Below are 17,648 nucleotides of genomic sequence, written 5' to 3' on the forward strand. Positions count from 1 at the left end.
CCGCCCAAGCGAGTCACATCCGTCACCGCGGGAACGGATCACATAAGCACACCGGTTTCAGATATCGTGGCTGTGTTCTGGTCATTACATAATAATAAGCGACGGTCCCTGCATTCCAACGGAGGACACTCATCGGTCTTGTACTTGTACATCCTCGACACAGACAGCAAATCATGGTATGCAGTATTCATGTAATTCAGCTCTGTGGTGGTACTCATCTTCATTGCTTTTTCTAGGGTGTACCCGCACTCTTTCGCTGGCTTAGCAAAAAGTACCCAAGAATCGGTGCGGTATTTGTACACTCTAAAAATGTTCTCCTCTCACTTTTTTTCTCCATCTGGAAATCGACATACAGTCACCTCTGTTGCTGAGGAAGACGAAACCGAAGTCCCAGACGCTCTCGGAGAACCAATCAAGCTTCCAGTGGACATCACCACTCCAAACCCGAATGGCGTCGAGTTTGATAACCTCTACCTCGATATGAATGGTATCGTACGTTCCCTTCGTTCATCAAGACACCTCATGTTCAGTACTGATACCTTTGTCATGGTCAGGTTCACCCGTGTACGCATCCAGAAGGGAAGGTATGCAGTCTCTACTTCCCCGTCTAGTTTGATTCACATGCTCACTTCCTTGTAGCCAGCTCCGGAAACGGAGGAAGAAATGATGCTGGAAGTCTTCAAATACACGAACCGCGTCGTTAATATGATCAGACCACGGAAGCTCCTTTTCATGGCCATCGGTACGTATATGTAGGTTTCTCTGGTTCGTATAGATGCCTCACGCGGAGTCCCGCAGACGGTGTTGCGCCGCGTGCTAAGATGAACCAACAACGTTCGCGTCGTTTTCGGTCTGCCCAAGAAGCAAAGGATAAAGCCGAGGCCCGTAGGCTCGCTGTAGCCGAATGGGAAGGCAAGTCTTTATCTGCATTTTCGTTTTTCTTCCAAGACCTGTTCCTGACACTTCGTCTGGCACCATAGCAATGGGCAAAACCATTAGTGAAGAAGAAAAAAACAAGGAGGCGTGGGATTCGAATGCGATCACGCCGGGGACGCCGTTCATGGACCTACTCGCAGCGTCTTTGCGTTACTGGGTGGTGGAGAAGATGAATACGGATCCCGGTTGGAAGAATGTACGTCGTCGCTTCAAGTTTCTTACCGCGTAGCTCATTCATTTCAGCTTCAAGTAATCATCTCGGATGCAAGTGTTCCCGGAGAGGGAGAGCATAAGATAATGGACTGGATCCGTCGGCAGCGGGTGAATCCTGCCCATGATCCCAATACTAGGCATGTCATATACGGCTTGGTACGATAATTTTATTACTCAGGCCATACTTTACTGACTGGCATCGTAGGATGCTGACCTCATCATGCTTGCACTTGCGACGCATGAGCCTTACTTCCGAGTTCTGCGTGAAGATGTTTTTGCTCAGGACAAAAGTACAGCCTGCCGAAAATGTGGTCAAGAGGGGCATTATGCGGCGCAATGCACGGGTCCAGCGCCCGATGTGCTCGAGAAGCCGAAACCTACCCCACCTGAAAAAAAACCGTTCATATTCCTCGATGTCTCAATATTACGCGAGTACCTTGAAGCCGAGCTATATGTTCCTTCAGTGCCATTTCCCTTCAACATTGAACAAGCCATCGACGATTGGGTTCTGCTGATCTTCTTTGTGGGAAATGATTTCTTGCCGCATCTGCCTAGCTTGGAAATAAGAGAGGGTGCTATAGACACACTGCTAAACATATGGAAGAAGGAACTTCCGAGAATGGGCGGATACCTGACGAACCACGGAAATTTGGTTTTGGAGAGGGCACAAATTATACTAGAAGGACTGGCCAAGAGGGAGGATGATATTTTCCGCAAGAGACAGGAGGGTGAGCACTCTCTCGGACACCGGCTTTGCATGTACCATCTACCACGATCTAAAATATTACCCCAAATTAGCCGAGAACCGACAAGACCATGAAACGAAGCGTCGCCGCATCGACGCATCCAACCGTTCCGATGTTCGTAACACCACCGGCCCTTCACCCGCTCTAGGCCTCAGTGGGTCATCGCGCCCTCCAGCAAATGATTTTGCCGCCAAAGCCGATTCCGTCGGCCTCGGTGCGCCGCAGACCGAACAGTCCCGTCTTAATGCGCCTGCTGCAGCTCAGGCTCTAGCGGGCTCGAACAGGGATGTAGTAGCAAACCGTGCTGCAATCCGGCTTGCGAATATGAGTGCAGCAGAGATGCTCAAAGCACAACTTGGGGGATTGATGCCAGTGAAACCGAGCGCTTCTGTGTCCGCACCTGTGACGACTACAATTACTACGACAGAAATCCAGAGGACAACATCTGAATCGATAACAGAGTCATCAGATGATTTTGAGCTACCTGGCCTCGGAAATTCCAGTTCTTCCATGATCATTGATGTTGGACGCGATAACACCGTTGAAGAATCTGCTGAGGCAAAGTCACCAGATGTATCCTTCGCTTCCTCGGCGGGTACTAAGCGTAAACACTCAGAGGTTGAAGCTGAGGACGCAGAATTAGATGCAGAAGAGGACGTTGTTGTTGAAGAAGAGGAAACCTCAGCAGACGAAGAGCCATCATATGCCCTAGTTGTAAGAGCAGACGGATCTGTGGAACAGGCTGATAACGTCAGGTTGGAGGATCTTGCATCACTTCACTACTATAGCAAGTTTGACCTTTGTTACCAGACTTTGGGAATCCGGGTACAAGGAAAGATATTACCAACAGAAGTTTGGAGTTCCAACCTCTGACGCTGACTTCAGGAAGAAGTGCGTGATAATCACTTGGACAACCTGGCTCTACGCTCACACGCTCTCTTGGCAGGATTACATATTTGTATGCGGAAGGATTGGCGTGGGTTTTGCACTACTATTATCAAGGGGTATGTTGTAGTCTACTGGTGACTTAGTCTGGCTAACCTATAGCTATCCCCAGACTCCCTCGTGGCAGTGGTACTATCCTTATCACTTCGCCCCTTTCGCCTCCGACTTCGAAGACTTGCATGAGCTCAAACTCGACTTCACCTTGGGAAGTCCGTTTAAGCCCTACGAACAACTCATGGGTGTCTTCCCTCCTGCTTCCAGAAAGCACATACCCGCCGTTTTTCATGATCTCATGATGTCCCCTGACTCACCTATCATTGATTTTTATCCGACCAGTTTCCAAATCGACATGAATGGGAAGAAGATGGTCTGGCAAGGTGTAGCACTCCTCCCGTTCATCGATGAGACACGGCTACTGGACGCGATGAAAGATGGGTATGCTGCCCTGACGGAGGATGAGGTGCGTAGGAACAGCTGGGGGACCAACGTCATCTACGTCTCCGATGAACATAGGCTGTATCCCTTCTTTGAGAGCCTATACGGCAAACGGAAGGGCAAGGAGGCGAGTATTTTACCTTCTACATTGCATTTTATTGACACATCTTTCCATAGCCTGTACCGATACCCGCCAACGACTCGAAGGGTATTAGTGGTAGTGCGCTCCCTAATCCCGACTGCATACCAGGCTCGACATATTACTCTCCCCTCACGGCCGTCAAGCTGGACGACATCAAAAATGATCGCTCCCTTTCCGCCTTATACTTTTTCCCCAAGCAACTCAGCCCTCATCGTTCGATGCTCCTTCCTGGTGTTCGAAGGCCTCCACGACAACTATCAGCAGAGGACCTCGACCCCCGGTCCAGGAGGGGCGGTGGCCGTGGTGGTGGCCGTGGCGGATATGACCGAGACACCAGTGGACGGAACGGACCTCCACGCGGGTCATATCATCCATCACCGTCATCCTACGGCAATGGCTACATGCATAGCAATGCAAATGGCCCCTCGTCGTACGGACCTCCACACTCGACTCGCCCGTCCTCGTACTCGCAATCCCCGCGGCAACCTTATCCTCCGCCTCAGCCTGGATTTGGTGGGGTCGGTTCGAACGGGAGGCCGCCTATACAGAACTATGGAGGACACACGGACTACCAACGAGGTCACCCTCGGGGCGGTCCTGCTAGAGGTGGCGCGTTGCGGGGTGGCCCCTACGGTGGTCCTCCCAGAGGCGGAGGTCCATCAAGGGGTGGCCCCCCGGCGTATGGTGGTGCTAGTCATGGACAATATGACAATCAACCTCCATCTTACGGGAGAGGGGGACATTATGGCGGATACGCCAGTGCCAGCGGAGGAGGCTATGGGGGTGGCAGTGATGGACACGGCGGGTACGGAGGTTATGGCAACGAGACAACTTATGGTGGCTACGGCGCGCGTCATAGTGGACCACCAAGTCGTGGTGGATACGGTGGTTACACCGGCGGCGGCGGCAGTAGTAGTGGGTATGGCGGTCCCTATCCTCCCAGAGGCAGAGGTCGTGGTGGCTGGTAGCGTACATGTTAACTTATCCACATTCACTAATGGATTTCATATAAATATGTTGCATCGTGCTATCTTTTACAAGTGTACAGAAATGATTTTACAAGTTCTGCAGTCAGCTATGTGTGGGAGCTTTAAGCAGGGTTTGTTATAACTGGGGAAATGGAACAAGGCGATATATGAGATATTCGAATGAAAATGTTGGCGTCATATTGACACGAAACCTGGTCGTTTACTGGACAAGTTGCATTTAGGGGTAGTACCCAAAGGCAGGATCTCTGGGAGGCACATAAGTAATGTAGAGCGCATACGTCTTTTCGCGCTCTTTGGCCTTTCGCCTGGCCTTCTTCTCCTTCTTACGGAGCTTCTTCTCCACTTTCTCCTTAATCCGTCTTTTAGACTCTGCAAGGTCCACACCTCTGCCATAGCCAGGGTACAAGTCAGATTCGGAGTCCGATGAAGTCGATGACGACGAAGTGTCGTCCGAATCGTAGTCCTCAAATCCGGGCAGTTGATAATCGATGACGCCCTTATTGGGACCAGAACGGCGCTCGTGACCCTTGAAAAGAATGACTTCAACACGACGAGGCAGGAAGAATGAGTCGTTCCATAGATCGACGAGGTCTGCAACGAGTAGGGAACGCCTAGGAGGCGGACCGCGCGATAGGTCAGTGAGGGGCAACTTTCCAGCCCATCCGAGAGCAAGATCCTGTATCCCACAACAGATCAGAAACGGTGTAACGTGGACAAGATGCGCAGACATACATTCATGAATCTGATCCAATCTTGGTGATATACGTCATGGGTATCCAACACGAGGGGCATTCTGGGAATCTGGTCGTAGAATTGTTCCATGTCCTGGATCTTCATAATACCAAATGGGGTGTAAGGCTGTGCTGCATTAGCAGGGCGCGAGAATGCGTCCGGCGCGGAAAGTTGTTGATCCATAGTAGAGACCGACACCGGCATGCGCGGCGAAGTCGGAAAGGCAACTGGAGGCCCAGGCATTGGTGATGGAGCACGGGACCTCGACATCGGTTGGCCTTCCATGACGTGGCCTGGAGGGTACATCTGAGACACCTGAGGGGGAAGGTATGGAGATGGCGCGCGACCGAGATGAGGTGGTGGCGGCTTCGCATAAGGAGAAGGTGCCCGAGCTACGTACGGGGAATGGGCAGCACTGTAAGGAGATGGCGCACGAGGCGGAACAGGGGATGGGGCCCGAGGGACAAACCCAGGGTGATAAGGTGATGAGGCCCTGGCGATGGGTTCGGTTGGAGGTCGGCCATATGGGGACGCCGCCCTAGCAATAGGCTCCGTGGGGGGTCGACCGTACGGTGAAGCAGCTCTAGCGATGGGATCATTGCCGCGGGCAAAAGGCGACGCAGCCCGAGTGATTGGATCCGGTCCACCAGGGTACATGGAGGTTTCTTGAGGGCGGATGTTCGGAGAGGTTGTATACGCAGATTGACGATAGGGGGAAGTAGGGCCGGCTGCCGAATAAGCTACAGAGGTCCCATAGCCCGCCTCTGCGGGCGGTGCATTGTACGTGCGATCACCTCCACTCATCGAGTACTTCCTTGGACGATTGCCATAGGCCGAGGTCCTCCCGTCGAGGTCCAGATCGTTAAATTTACGATCAAGCTCGCTGCTGGGGCTATGAGTGTAAGCCCCGTGACTCGGGGCATAAGATGGAGGCGGGGGCGCATCCCCGTAGAAACTGCGACGACGTTCCCTGTGAATGCGAACCTCATTCTCTTCCCTGTCTTTTTCGAATTGCTTGGAGAGTCTCCTGATAGACTCCTTCTCTTCTTTTTTTCTGCGCTTTTCTTCTGATCTTTGCCTATCCTGTGTCAATAATGTTGATCGTTAAGAATCAAATCAGGCCTACCACTTGTCGACCTCTCTGTCACGCCGCCATGATTCCGCAAACTCCTGCGGATGGGTAAGGTACCGTGAGTATAAGTGGGCTCAAACTCGACTCACATCATTAGCTGGTTGAGCGCCCTGAGGCAAGATGGAGGTCGCTTCAGCGGGGATCCATTGGATGCCGCGTACAACCCCCTGAGGAGTCTGGTAGCTGCAGGGTGTCAGTAAGGGTTTTTAGTGTTACAATAACATCTCTTACCTGGCAGGGACAGCTCTGAAAGAAATGCCTCGTCAATAGGCCGGATAGACCTGACTTTGTAGACCAACTCACTTGAAAGGATGATAGATCGTTTCGCCATCGGGCCCTGTAGAGGTTGTATAAGTGATAGCACCTGGCTGGATTTGACCACCGGAGCCCAAGGATGGTGAGTATGGCTGGGGCCCTCCAAAGACAGCAGCGGTGCTCATGGTGCTAGAGAGAAATGATGAGAGACAGAGAACGATAAGGGTCCTTTTGTTATGCCAGCCAGCCAGGCTTTGTACCCAGATAATCTGCCCGGCCGGCAACGTGCCTCGTGTCTGCCTATATCGAGATGATCACTGATTAATTCCTCAAGGCACGGTTGACAGCTTCATTTAGCAGCTGAACCCTGGATGCTGTAGCTGCAGGCCAGGCAGCTGATATATACGAAATGAAAGGGCGCCCAGCATACTTTGAGTGGACCGCAGGTGGTCGTGGTGATAGGGCATACCAATTCCAAATGTTCTATCGAACCCAGGTTGTCAGGGTTGAACGTTACTGGGCCGTAGCCAATCAATAACTCCTGTCTCTGCCCTACGGCCACCGATTCTACCACAAAGGTGAAATATGGGATACAAACGCCGAATGCTGTATCGTTCAAACCTAACTCCGTTACGTGTTTCGGTGCTACCAAGTCTTGGATGTATTTGATCCAAATCAAGGGAAGGGATCACGAGGACTCAGTAACTTCGGCCGGGTATGTTAAGACCGTAGCGCCGCTCCCACAATCAAAAGATGGTCCGCAGTCTTCTGGTGGTATAATGTAGGAATATGTACGTACCAGGTAATCCTGTGGCCAGCGGCAGGACATACAATTGTCGTCAGAACGCCAGTCGTTTGTCCACAGGGGGTAGGTACTCTGCGGAATGGTACATAAGAGAGTACGTACAGTGGCTGAAGTAGTCAACAAATCATGAGAATCGCCACCAAAGGAGAATGATGAAAATAAGTGCCACAGCACCGACAGGCGCATATTGCCGTATCATGGCCTGCACATTCACATTCCTTGCGGCCTTGCGATACTTTTCTGATTCGGTCCGAAGAGAAGTAGAAAGATGCGACATTCCTACAAGAAACGTTGGCGTGTGAGAGACACTGCCATGTAAATATGTGGACAGCTCGTGCTTACTGTCTAGGGAGTCTCCTCTCTGCAAGAGCTCCTCGATGTTCTTCGTCATTATTCTGGTGACGTCGTGCAGTTCATCATTAAGTTTGTCCAGGTTGGATCCTCGGGAAGCACTAGCAGCCCGGGTGTCCCGGTACAATCGTGCAGTCTTGGACATGAAGGTGTCTCCACAAACGACAAGCATGAGGATGAGCAATGCCAGCGGCAGTTCAAAAAACTTACCAAATCCAACGAAAGCATACGGCTTCCTCACCGACTCCACCTTGGGTCCATAGGACGAGGAGAATTCCTTCTCGAGCTCTTCCAGGTACGAAAACGCAAGCTTACGAGGATACGACTGGTCAGCGATAGTCAAATACACAACATTATCAGCAAGGAAGTAACTGCGCAGTGTGTCAGCGGAATGGCGTGCCAAATTCCGTTCAGGAAGTATTACTGTAGAGTATATCGACCGCTTTCGATGGAACACTTTGGTTCGGAATGGGGAGTTATGCGACGGAATATAAGCTTGGCTTGTTGCTTGTGTTCCTGGAGTGTTTGCTCGGTCTACGTGGCTTGTAAGCTGCTGCCCGCCACTACAATGAGTCCCAAGGAACCAACCTGTTCGTCGTCTACGCTAGCGGCGAGCGGTAATGCATCTGATGCCCGTACAATTATGGTCGACCGAACCATGTCGAATGGAGGAAGCTTGGTGCCGGCGTCGCCCCAGCGTGATTTCGTATACCTGCGGTCACGTGTCTACTCAATAGCCTGCCTTTCATGCCCACGACGTTGAGACGGATTACTGCGGCAACGGCAAGTCCGATCTTTAGTTAGAACTAAAGCGAGCGATGGATGTCTGCACGATTTCTCGATATCACCAGTAAAATAAATGCTTTCTGTTAGTTGCAAAGGCCGGGTGAGGGACTATACGTGTACGGTTTGTTCGAAACGCACGTGTTTTTGGCGTGAGTACTTTGCTGCGGGCCCGGAGATGACTCTACACATAAATACTAAAGGTTCTATGGAAACAGAATACAGCGCCCTGGTTCGTAGACTCGACTTTCATCCACTGTCATCATGTCATCCCTGTTCGACGTGCGTAAGCAGGTACGCCTCTGAGAGTTCTCTATTCTGGAGTCGCCTTGCCTTATGCACCACTTGATACGCATCGGCAACTCTTCGTACTTAGCTTGCTTTCTATGGCGCTTACCATTCCCATCCCGTGAACGTCTTGATCCACATCTTCGGGGTGCCAGCGATTCTCTGGTAAGTTGTTTGCGTCCACGGGCATCGAATCAGCACTGCATTTGACCCCAGGAGCGCCTTCGTGCTGTCTACTCAGCTCCCACCACCTGCCTTCCTTCCTCCCATCAAATATGTCTTCAACGAGTCCTTTGTCTTCGAAACGAATGCCCCGGCTCTTATGGCCGTATTTTACATCATCTACTACGTCATCCTCGACCCAGTCGCTGCAGTATGTTCGTCTCTTAACACGACTGCTACGGAGACTGATTACTATATTTTATGATCTCACTTATCTAGTTCCTTTACACGCCTCATATGGTCTTGACACTTCTGAGCGCAACAGCCTACGCACATCGTCCTGATGGCATTCGGAACGCCATTATCGTTCACGTAACCTCATGGGTCGCTCAGTTCATTGGACACGGATTTATGGAGGGTCGGGCTCCCGCGCTGTTCGATAACATCCTCGGCGGTACGTAGTTCATCAGTATCATTTTGAAGTCCACACGTTGAGAAATTGTTTCGCAGCAATCGTTCTCGCCCCTTTCTTCGTGCACCTCGAGCTCTTGTTCGCAGTAGGCTACCGCCCCGAGCTCCGTAAGCAGCTGAAGAATGATATTGGCATCGAGATTGCCCGGATCCGACGTGAGAAAGCGGAGAAACGCAGGTCTGAAAAGAAGACCTCTTGAAGGTCAGATCGGAACAATCAGTTGGTTCAAGTTTGCTATCAGTCGCGCCCTTTGCATCACGGAAAGTACACCCTTGGCCCTCGTTTGATATCGGTTTCGCTGTAATGTAGTTTCCATGTATGGTTGTTGCTGTAGAGATAGATAATCTCCAGAAATGCCTGCTGTGCGGCACATCGCTAACCAAGGAGGGTGGACCCTGTTATCAGTTGCCTATGCTGCACGAGGTGGACCATGGCATGACCCAACAAATTGGCCAATTCATTTGAGTATTTGAGCGTCCCATTCAGTACAATCTAAAATTACACAAATGACGTTCTAGGTGCACATTTAACTTCGTTGGAAGTGGATCGCTCTTAAATGAGGCTTGCAGGAGGAGAGAGAGCAGGTTCTCCAACAGGAGTGACATAGCAAGATGTCAGACCACCGTCAACCTTGAAGTCCGTTCCCTGTCAATGGATAACCTAATGAGCAGACCACCCGATGGAAGGGTTTGAGGATAACATACGGTCACGTAACTGCTATCATCGCTACCCACTAAATATGTCAGGCAAAAGTTGTCAAGTCGATAGACGATCTACGCACAGAAAAGAGCACCCTTGGCAACTTCGACGGCTTCGCCGAAGCGACCCATTGGGAGGTGAACGAGGCGTCTCTCTCGCTTTTCCGGGGTGTTCAAGAAGTCCATGAGAAGAGCTGCGCGCCTCACGTGAATTTCGGAACTCTACACTAGCCGCGGTTCACTTACGGGTTTTCAGGGGACCGCTATGTTGAACTCAGATTAGTAGGTTTCAATTCAGAAGGTGCAGAAATGCGTACGGGCAGATTGAATTCACCCGGATACCTTCCCGGGCATGGACCATCGCTAGTTCGCGGGTCATAGCGAGAACGGCACCCTGGTCCGATTAGTGTCTTGGAACGAAGAAAGCAAAATCAAGCGAACCTTGGATGCGGTATCTTATTTCGTTGCGATCGGTCAGTCTCTCTTTTTTTCTTCCGTTGTACATGCCAGGATACTTACAAGCTAGCTGGGGCGTAGCGGCTCCCATGATAGCAACGAAACTTGCAGTATTGATAATGCTTCCACCGCTTCGGAGGCCCTTGATCTCATCCACCGGATTTTGGCGCATTGCAAGGATGGCGTATTTACAACCCCACCAAACGCCCTTGACATTGATTGTCATGGTAAGGTCCCAAATTCGCTCCTCTGTGTTGAGTGCGTTGTCATCATTCGGGTGCATGATCCCTGTTGCGATTTCGATATAGTCTCAAAGGGATGCATGAATGATCTTACCAGCATTATTGAACTAAACCGGATCTTGAGGCTCAGGACTATTGTGTTTAGTTTAGTGTCAATTAAAACGCACCATGATATCCAACCTTCCAAACTCTTTGACTGCAAGATCAACTGCAGCCTTTACATCTGCCTCTAGTCCGACATCAGCTCTGAACGCCAATGCCCTGACCTCGGGGAATCGATCTCTGATTAGAGTTACACTCCTCTCAGCAGCCGCCAGGTTAACATCCACGAGAAGAACATTAGCACCCTCTTGTGCGAACAACAGGGACGACTCGAGGCCGATACCGCTGAGTTAACGATAAGATCTGTGCTCTGCAGGTCTCTACATGATGAACTTACGATCCAGCACCAGTGACCAGGGCACTCTGTCATTATACCAAATCGCGGTCAGTACAATCGCCATGCATTGAACGTATCTGACCTTGTACTGAAGTCTACCGGGCATCGTGTATCGTGATCTAGTGAATGTTCGAGTTCGTTCGTTCGTCGGTCAGATCAGTCGTATTGGAGCTCCTTTATCTTATTGCTCGTACGATCGGAGACGGAGATTCTGATTTGCCAACACGTTCGGTCACATCCACGTGACAATGGCAGACCCTCTGATGTTGACTTGTTTCTCCTCGGCCTAATGCAGTTCCTGACACCGAAATTGTTGGAAATATTCTTAATAGTTCCGACATCTAGATTGATCCAGACTTACATGTGTATCAACACATTATCTATCACATGACATTCCTTAGCAATCAGCTCCACAATGATGTCATAGTGACATCATATTATACTGTCATATTCCATGACCTTCTGTGCTATTCTTTACTATACTGAGTAGTAGTTTCCTTTTACGCTACTGGTCCGTGTGTACCTACTCATGTATATAAACTTGGGGATTTCTTCCTCAATCCCCATCGAATTCTATATTTGTTCTTCACTTGTCTACTCGACAACTGAGCCCCACCAAACTTATTTCAAGTTTATCAAATGCTACTACCGTTCTAACAAAAGGCAAGTGTTCTTGCCCATTGCTCTTCGTTTCTCCCTGTTCCTCTGCACAATAGGTTATGAGCCCTGCCCCTTACTAGGCAGTCAGCTATTTATGCATTTGCATTGAGTGATCACTGCCGATGGGCAAATCACGATGGATGTCATAGGCCTAGATGCACTAGGGACAGTAGTAGTAGTCTTCGCCATGTCGCTTGCCGCTGGTCTTAACCAGGCGGTTCTTTTACTTCATTATGGTGGTTATGATCCGATTAATCTACATGAGCTGTTTGTATGCTCGGTAGCCTTTTGGCTTTCCTTTCTAGGTCTCTCCGCTTGGTGGTGAAGGTGACAGCTTCTGTTACAAGAGCAGATTCTTCGCAGAGCGCTGTTACAGCATCTCATTCTTCATCCTCCAACTCTGCCCCCTCATTACCTTCATTTCCATCTTCCCAACATCGACCATGACACTGACCTAGATCCCATTCCACCTTATGACGAGGTTGAAGCACGAGATCTGCCTTCTCCACGTTGGGCCCCAACTCCCCTCCCTGAGGAGATCGTTGCCTTGAATGAGTTGCTCAATCCTGAGCTCATTCTCGCTGTTGTCGCTGATGATAACATGGAGTTTGACTTACTTTAAAAACACTCGTTCGTGGCTCTTTTATGAAATTATGGGAACTAATCTACGGTCTGTAAAAAGATGTCTTTGGTCATTGCTAAGAAGCTCGAGCTCGCCATTGCTGAGCAGTGGGATGGGATGTATGAAGTAAAGTGGTGGAAGTATGTGGTTAAAGAGATCATAGAATACACTGAGATGTTATACGTACGAGGGTGTGCATCTTGGTGTGAGGTGGTTCCTTCATTGATGGCTTTCTTCAAGAAGCCAAACCCTGCGATGTACCTCGTTCCCATTGACACTGTGGAAACAGTGTGGCAACAAATGCCCCACTTTCCTGGTTTTGAATCGCCCTTCTTTTATCCGGGCCTTCATCTTGCCTTCCACGGTTATTTAACTGACTTCTTCCCTAAACTTTCTCATATGTCGACTCCTCACGCGATTGCTAATTTCAATGGTTGTGATCTTCCTTCAGCCTACTATGAAGATCCTTCCCTCGACACTGTTCCTGCCTTCTCGGTCACCCACGATACGTTTTGCTACATATACTACAACATCCACCCACTCTATGATCCCTGCTTCAATGGTATCCTCCCTCCTCTCTGCCTTTGGAACCAGCATCTTGAGTTCCATTTCAGAGGAACTTGGGTTGACGGAAGCACCAACGTTGCCTGTATCCCGGGATGGTTCCGAGAATGGAGATGCAGAGGAGACAGGTTTGATAGCGACCTCTTTAGGTCTATTCGATGGTATAGGGATGAAGCTGATGTGGGAGTTACCCTGTGATATAACACTGTCAACCGGCATCTTTCATGGGGTCCAGACCCCATTAATGCAGGATTCACTTACTGGCCCTGGAACAGAGGAGGTTTTACGCGATCTCGAATGTGTCATGGACGACACTACTTTTGATTATCTCGCAGAACCCCGACCTCGCAGAATATGCACCACCGCTCTTAGCCAAGCTCGTGAAGCTTGCGCCATACATCAGAAGCTATCCTCTTCCAAGCTCTCTGGACATACTGTACGTATCTGGTGGCTGAAACCATTGGGAAACTAATACTTGTACTTTGTATGAATCTTACAATTGTCTGGAAGTATTAGTTAAGGACAAACATTTTCGCTATTCTCCTGCCATAAATGTACCATACTCTTGCGCTGATCCCTACTTGGGATTTCATTCGGATGGGATACCGTTGCATGATTGCAACTGGAGCTTTATGAGCTACCACTATTTCCCTCCGCTAGACTTTTTAAGTCTAGAGCGCAATAATTCTCGCATCTCATCTTGGAGATTCGCTGAGAAAGGTACTATGGCACCTCAAACCAAAATGGAGAAAAGATGAAATCCTCATCCTTACTTCAAAACCCAAGGTACTTGTTGACACCGTCCATCTCAAGCTGCTAGAGCTTCTGCTCACAGACCCAAAAGGAATCGGATTCATGAACTTAATCCTCCATCCATTAAAATTCATCTGACTCACTCGTTCTTATACGAACATCTGCTTATGGACTTTTGACACTAGATGTCCGAAGGTCTTTCCAAGCAGATCCCCAAGCTTAACAGCTTGAACTATGCCTCTTGGTTGGTTCTTATGAAGGCTTATATGCAAACTCTTGGTATTATGGGAATCGTTGACAGCACAGTTGCAAGACCTGCTGCTGGTGGTCCTGCTGCAGACATTGCTGCCTGGGTCACATCTGATACACATGCCCAAGGCATTCTTACACTGTATTGCGATCCAATGATCGCTATGTCTATTGATGGACAAGCTACTGCTCATTTGAAATGGACTGCATTACTAAATACGGAACTCCTTCGGCGATGACAACCTTCATGGAGTTTCAATGCCTAATCCGTATCCAAATTAAACTGAAGGATGATATAATGGCCAAAATCGCAGAAATAACTATGCTCATAGCTGCCATTAGTGCTCAGGGCATTGCCCTAAATGATAAAATGAAAGTGCTCATCCTTGTCCATTCAATGACCCAAGCCTGGGAACAAGCACCTGTCAATATTCTATCTTCTATTGCTGCTGATCAACTTTCTCCCAATACCGTCATACCTCAAATGAAAGAAGTCTGGGCCCACAAATCAGGCAAAACTATGCTTCCACAACAGGATAAATCTGGGTCATCTTTGACTCAGATTAAACAAGAATCAAATTCTCTTCTGGCACGTATGAATAAGCCGCCACTCTGTCAAATTTGCAGAGGTGGACATAATACTTCCGATCATCAATCTGGATCTGGATCAGGATCCTTTCACGGTTACTGTGGAGGTCATGGAAGAGGTCGTGGAGGTTGTGGACATGGACATGGAGGTCATACTCCCTATATTCCACAACAACAGCAGCAAGGTTCTGGTTCTCGTGGCTGAGGCCAGAACAGATGCCAAGGCAAGGGCAAAGCCCAAGCCAATAATCTCGAAGTAGAAGGCGCAGAAGCAATTGACACTGCCTATATCAAGGAACTTTCAGAAGGTTCCTCTGATCCAAACTCTCGGTCCTGGGATGTTTACCCAGACCAATCTACTTTCGAGAATGCTGCTGAAAATTTCGATTTCGATTTGGAGCTAGATGCTCTCGAAATTCCACATCGCAAACCATCTCCAGAATATTCTCTCCCGGATCCTACTCTGGTTGAACGAGTCTATTCTAACGACCTTAATACATATCTCGGTCAACATGTCATAACTGACACTGAGATGTATGATCCTGATCTTTCCCGCCAAGATTTAAATATGGCGATGGAAGCTATTGGGAATTCCCCCAATTATCCAGTTGATGCTACAACCGGAAATCTTGCTCCTTGGTATCTGGAGGAAATTCAAAATTTCCAACTGGATCAAGTTGAGTCAGTCAAGATTCGTGTTAACATTCCTGGCTCTAATTCCTGCCAATGTTCTATTTGTTGCCAATCAGCCACAACTTGCAACCTGCTGGTGGTTTCCCTTCAGGAACCAGAGCAATGGAAGTACTCGGACTCTCATCCGAGGACGATTTCCCTTCCCCCTGCTGAGCAGGATGGGTCATGTACGAGTGGTTCCCTCGAACCCTCAGTATGAATGGGAACTTCCATTTTGGCTGGCGAGAACTTGGTGGAGACTCGGAATGTTGAGGACCATGGCGATTCGCCTCAGGCGAACAAACAGACTTATGATCTCTCTTCCCCTCGACTTCGAGGACAGAATAGTAGAGACAGAGGATCTCTCCAAAAATCCGTACTTATAAAAAATTCTTCTAAAAAGAAGAATCGCCCTATGTCCTTAGCACAATTTCACGAATCTGTGCCAGAAAAACCTGTATGTAAACCATTCCGCATAAAGCATAATCCAGACATTGAGTATGATCCCAATGAATCTGCCTCTGGGTATTTACCCATGCAGTTTGATGGTCATGCCTTCAATTCTTATGACTGTTACCCCTTGGGTGTGCCACTGTCATATTTGAATCTAAAAAAGAACCTACCAAAGGGTGAGTCTTTATGGATGTTGGATTCTGGAGCATCACATCATGTGACTCCTTTTAAAACTGATTTCTTGACCTATCGAGAGTTTAAAAATCCACCTTTGGCCTCTACTGCAGGCACTAAAAAGGTTCAACTTCTCGGTCAAGGAACAGTGGTTATTCGCCTGGAAAATGGCAGTAACCTACCACTTCATAATGTTGTTTACAGTCCTTTGTTTTCAAAGTGACTATGTTCACAAAATGCACTCCTCAATAATGGGTATAGGAGCACAGCGACACTTACTGGCGAGACTATCAGAGCACCAAATGGCCAGATTGTCCTTGAAGCAAAAGTAGCTTCACTGACTTCACCTCTACATTGGTTTGTGGGTGTACTGCTTCCACCTACCACTGCTTTTGGGGTCCTTTGCCCTTTGGTCAAGGATACACAAGAGTCTCTTTGGCATAATCGCATGTGTCACCCTGCTTCTGCAGTTCTCAGACATATTTGCCAATTGGGCCTTAAACACGAAATACAAATACAGGGGGAGACTACCTCTTGCAAAGGTTGCGCACAAGGCAAACTTTCTTCTGAAGCTTTTAAACCATCATGGAAAAGAGCTACTTGACCTCTCGAGTTGGTCCATGCTGACCTTCTCGAATTACCTGTTGAATCTTATTTTCGGTCCAAGTATATCTTAACCCTCTTGGATGATTATTCATCCTATGGTTTTTGTCTCTACCTTCACAATAAATCTGACACTTATACTGCTTTCACCAATTGGATGGTGTCTGTGCAAAATACTACTGGGCATCATCTTCTTGCGCTCCGTTCAGATCGAGGGGGAGAATTTATGGGTACCACTTTCAAAGCGCTCCTTTCTTCGTGCGGGATTACCCATTACCTTTCTATCGCCGACCAACCTCAGCAAAATGGTTGTGCCAAACGCTTTAATCGGACCATTTCTGAAAAAGCTGGGACCATTTGACACCATGCTTGTGTTCCAAAATGCTTCTGGAACTTCGCCTTTGACTGTGCACTTCATGTGTACAACCGAACTCCTCTCAAGAGGATTACTTTCAAAACTCCAGTTGAACTTTTCTTAGGAAAAATCCTGGATATCACTTATTTCTGCACCTTTGGCTGCAGAGCTTTTGTATGGGTTCCGAAAGAACAAAGAAAAGATAAATTGGAACCGCATGCAGTCAAAATGATTTTCTTAGGCTATGAGCCTAATACAAAAGGATATCGGTTCTTACATGGACAGAAGATTATTCTTTCTTGCACTGCAAAATTTCGTAGAAGACTCTTTTCCTTTCTGCTCTGGTCATTCAAAATCTGAAACCTTTGACCCTGATACCAAAGACGACCATGAATCAACTTCTTCCGACTCAGAAAGCCTACACTCATTACCGGATCCTGATCAGATCCAACCAGCGCCTCATCAATGCCAACCACCTCGTCCTAATACTCCACCACAACCACAAAACCCACAGCAGAGAGCTGCAGACCAGCCCAGAGCTCAACAAAGAAGAGCACCTGCTGCTGCACCACCAGTTGACCCTCATCATCTTAGGCATCCTCATCAACCTGAATTTATTCAAGGAGACTCACATAATGTTTGCAGAGCTCAACCACTTGCCGATGACAGAGAACCTCATCCTAAACATCGCTTTATACCAGTATCTCATCCTGGAAACATCTATGGAGACAGAC

General features: G+C 48.7%; 5 protein-coding genes across 5 annotated transcripts; 2 read left to right on the top strand and 3 right to left on the bottom strand.

Annotated features, from left to right (window-relative positions):
- The first annotated feature begins 104 nt into the window (after nucleotides 1-104).
- On the top strand, nucleotides 105-4,483 carry F5J12DRAFT_28577 (XRN 5'-3' exonuclease N-terminus-domain-containing protein). Its single transcript, XM_051738742.1, has 14 exons — nucleotides 105-176; nucleotides 237-285; nucleotides 356-492; nucleotides 555-584; nucleotides 640-742; nucleotides 799-912; nucleotides 981-1,132; nucleotides 1,180-1,305; nucleotides 1,355-1,877; nucleotides 1,948-2,650; nucleotides 2,706-2,786; nucleotides 2,842-2,899; nucleotides 2,953-3,402; nucleotides 3,453-4,483. Exons 1-14 carry the CDS (start codon nucleotides 174-176, stop codon nucleotides 4,383-4,385), a joined length of 3,462 nt encoding a protein of 1,153 aa, XP_051605939.1. The 5' UTR covers nucleotides 105-173; the 3' UTR covers nucleotides 4,386-4,483.
- Nucleotides 4,418-6,922, bottom strand: F5J12DRAFT_793793 (uncharacterized protein). Its single transcript, XM_051743990.1, has 6 exons — nucleotides 6,574-6,922; nucleotides 6,502-6,516; nucleotides 6,360-6,453; nucleotides 6,265-6,308; nucleotides 5,139-6,216; nucleotides 4,418-5,082 (listed from the first exon to the last, which is right to left on the bottom strand). Exons 1-6 carry the CDS (start codon nucleotides 6,708-6,710, stop codon nucleotides 4,624-4,626), a joined length of 1,827 nt encoding a protein of 608 aa, XP_051605940.1. The 5' UTR covers nucleotides 6,711-6,922; the 3' UTR covers nucleotides 4,418-4,623.
- A 197-nt stretch (nucleotides 6,923-7,119) lies between these two features.
- F5J12DRAFT_28516 (Longin-like domain-containing protein) lies at nucleotides 7,120-8,595 on the bottom strand. The gene is made up of 5 exons (XM_051738737.1): nucleotides 8,270-8,595; nucleotides 8,106-8,215; nucleotides 7,892-8,052; nucleotides 7,673-7,834; nucleotides 7,120-7,609 (listed from the first exon to the last, which is right to left on the bottom strand). Exons 1-5 carry the CDS (start codon nucleotides 8,339-8,341, stop codon nucleotides 7,455-7,457), a joined length of 660 nt encoding a protein of 219 aa, XP_051605941.1. The 5' UTR covers nucleotides 8,342-8,595; the 3' UTR covers nucleotides 7,120-7,454.
- Nucleotides 8,596-8,728: 133 nt separating this feature from the next.
- Nucleotides 8,729-9,793, top strand: F5J12DRAFT_934082 (uncharacterized protein; the record flags this gene model as incomplete). The annotated part of the gene is made up of 5 exons (XM_051749581.1): nucleotides 8,729-8,758; nucleotides 8,841-8,917; nucleotides 8,969-9,125; nucleotides 9,194-9,368; nucleotides 9,425-9,793. 5 exons carry the CDS (start codon nucleotides 8,729-8,731, stop codon nucleotides 9,583-9,585), a joined length of 600 nt encoding a protein of 199 aa, XP_051605942.1. The 3' UTR covers nucleotides 9,586-9,793.
- A 1-nt stretch (nucleotide 9,794) lies between these two features.
- Nucleotides 9,795-11,545, bottom strand: F5J12DRAFT_28520 (uncharacterized protein). Its single transcript, XM_051738738.1, has 11 exons — nucleotides 11,304-11,545; nucleotides 11,222-11,247; nucleotides 10,950-11,169; nucleotides 10,877-10,889; nucleotides 10,604-10,828; nucleotides 10,526-10,539; nucleotides 10,402-10,478; nucleotides 10,331-10,347; nucleotides 10,168-10,278; nucleotides 10,091-10,119; nucleotides 9,795-10,031 (listed from the first exon to the last, which is right to left on the bottom strand). The coding sequence occupies exons 1-11, from the start codon at nucleotides 11,325-11,327 to the stop codon at nucleotides 9,939-9,941; spliced, it is 849 nt and encodes a 282-aa protein (XP_051605943.1). The 5' UTR covers nucleotides 11,328-11,545; the 3' UTR covers nucleotides 9,795-9,938.
- Nucleotides 11,546-17,648: the final 6,103 nt, after the last annotated feature.

This window comes from Pisolithus orientalis (assembly GCF_024613125.1).
Source record: "Pisolithus orientalis strain OTSU chromosome Unknown F5J12scaffold_1, whole genome shotgun sequence".
Classification (NCBI taxonomy): Eukaryota; Fungi; Basidiomycota; class Agaricomycetes; order Boletales; family Pisolithaceae; genus Pisolithus; species Pisolithus orientalis.

Bases quoted from the DNA above. Each gene is read 5' to 3' on its own strand.
- F5J12DRAFT_793793 (XM_051743990.1), bottom strand. From the start codon at position 6,710: ATGAGCACCGCTGCTGTCTTTGGAGGGCCCCAGCCATACTCACCATCC. The intron at 6,309-6,359 runs GTGAGTCGAGTT...ACCCATCCGCAG, and splicing joins GCGCTCAACCAGCTAATGAT to GAGTTTGCGGAATCATGGCG. The intron at 6,217-6,264 runs GTAGGCCTGATT...GACACAGGATAG, and splicing joins GACAGAGAGGTCGACAAGTG to GCAAAGATCAGAAGAAAAGC.
- F5J12DRAFT_28520 (XM_051738738.1), bottom strand. From the start codon at position 11,327: ATGCCCGGTAGACTTCAGTACAAG. The intron at 11,170-11,221 runs GTAAGTTCATCA...TCGTTAACTCAG, and splicing joins CTGGTCACTGGTGCTGGATC to CGGTATCGGCCTCGAGTCGT. The intron at 10,120-10,167 runs GTGCGTAGATCG...TGACATATTTAG, and splicing joins TGCCAAGGGTGCTCTTTTCT to TGGGTAGCGATGATAGCAGT.
- F5J12DRAFT_28516 (XM_051738737.1), bottom strand. From the start codon at position 8,341: ATGGTTCGGTCGACCATAATTGTACGGGCATCAGATGCATTACCGCTC. The intron at 7,835-7,891 runs GTAAGTTTTTTG...TCGTTTGTGGAG, and splicing joins GTATGCTTTCGTTGGATTTG to ACACCTTCATGTCCAAGACT. The intron at 7,610-7,672 runs GTAAGCACGAGC...CGTTTCTTGTAG, and splicing joins GAGAGGAGACTCCCTAGACA to GAATGTCGCATCTTTCTACT.
- F5J12DRAFT_28577 (XM_051738742.1), top strand. The intron at 913-980 runs GCAAGTCTTTAT...CTGGCACCATAG, and splicing joins CGCTGTAGCCGAATGGGAAG to CAATGGGCAAAACCATTAGT. The intron at 1,133-1,179 runs GTACGTCGTCGC...CATTCATTTCAG, and splicing joins CGGATCCCGGTTGGAAGAAT to CTTCAAGTAATCATCTCGGA.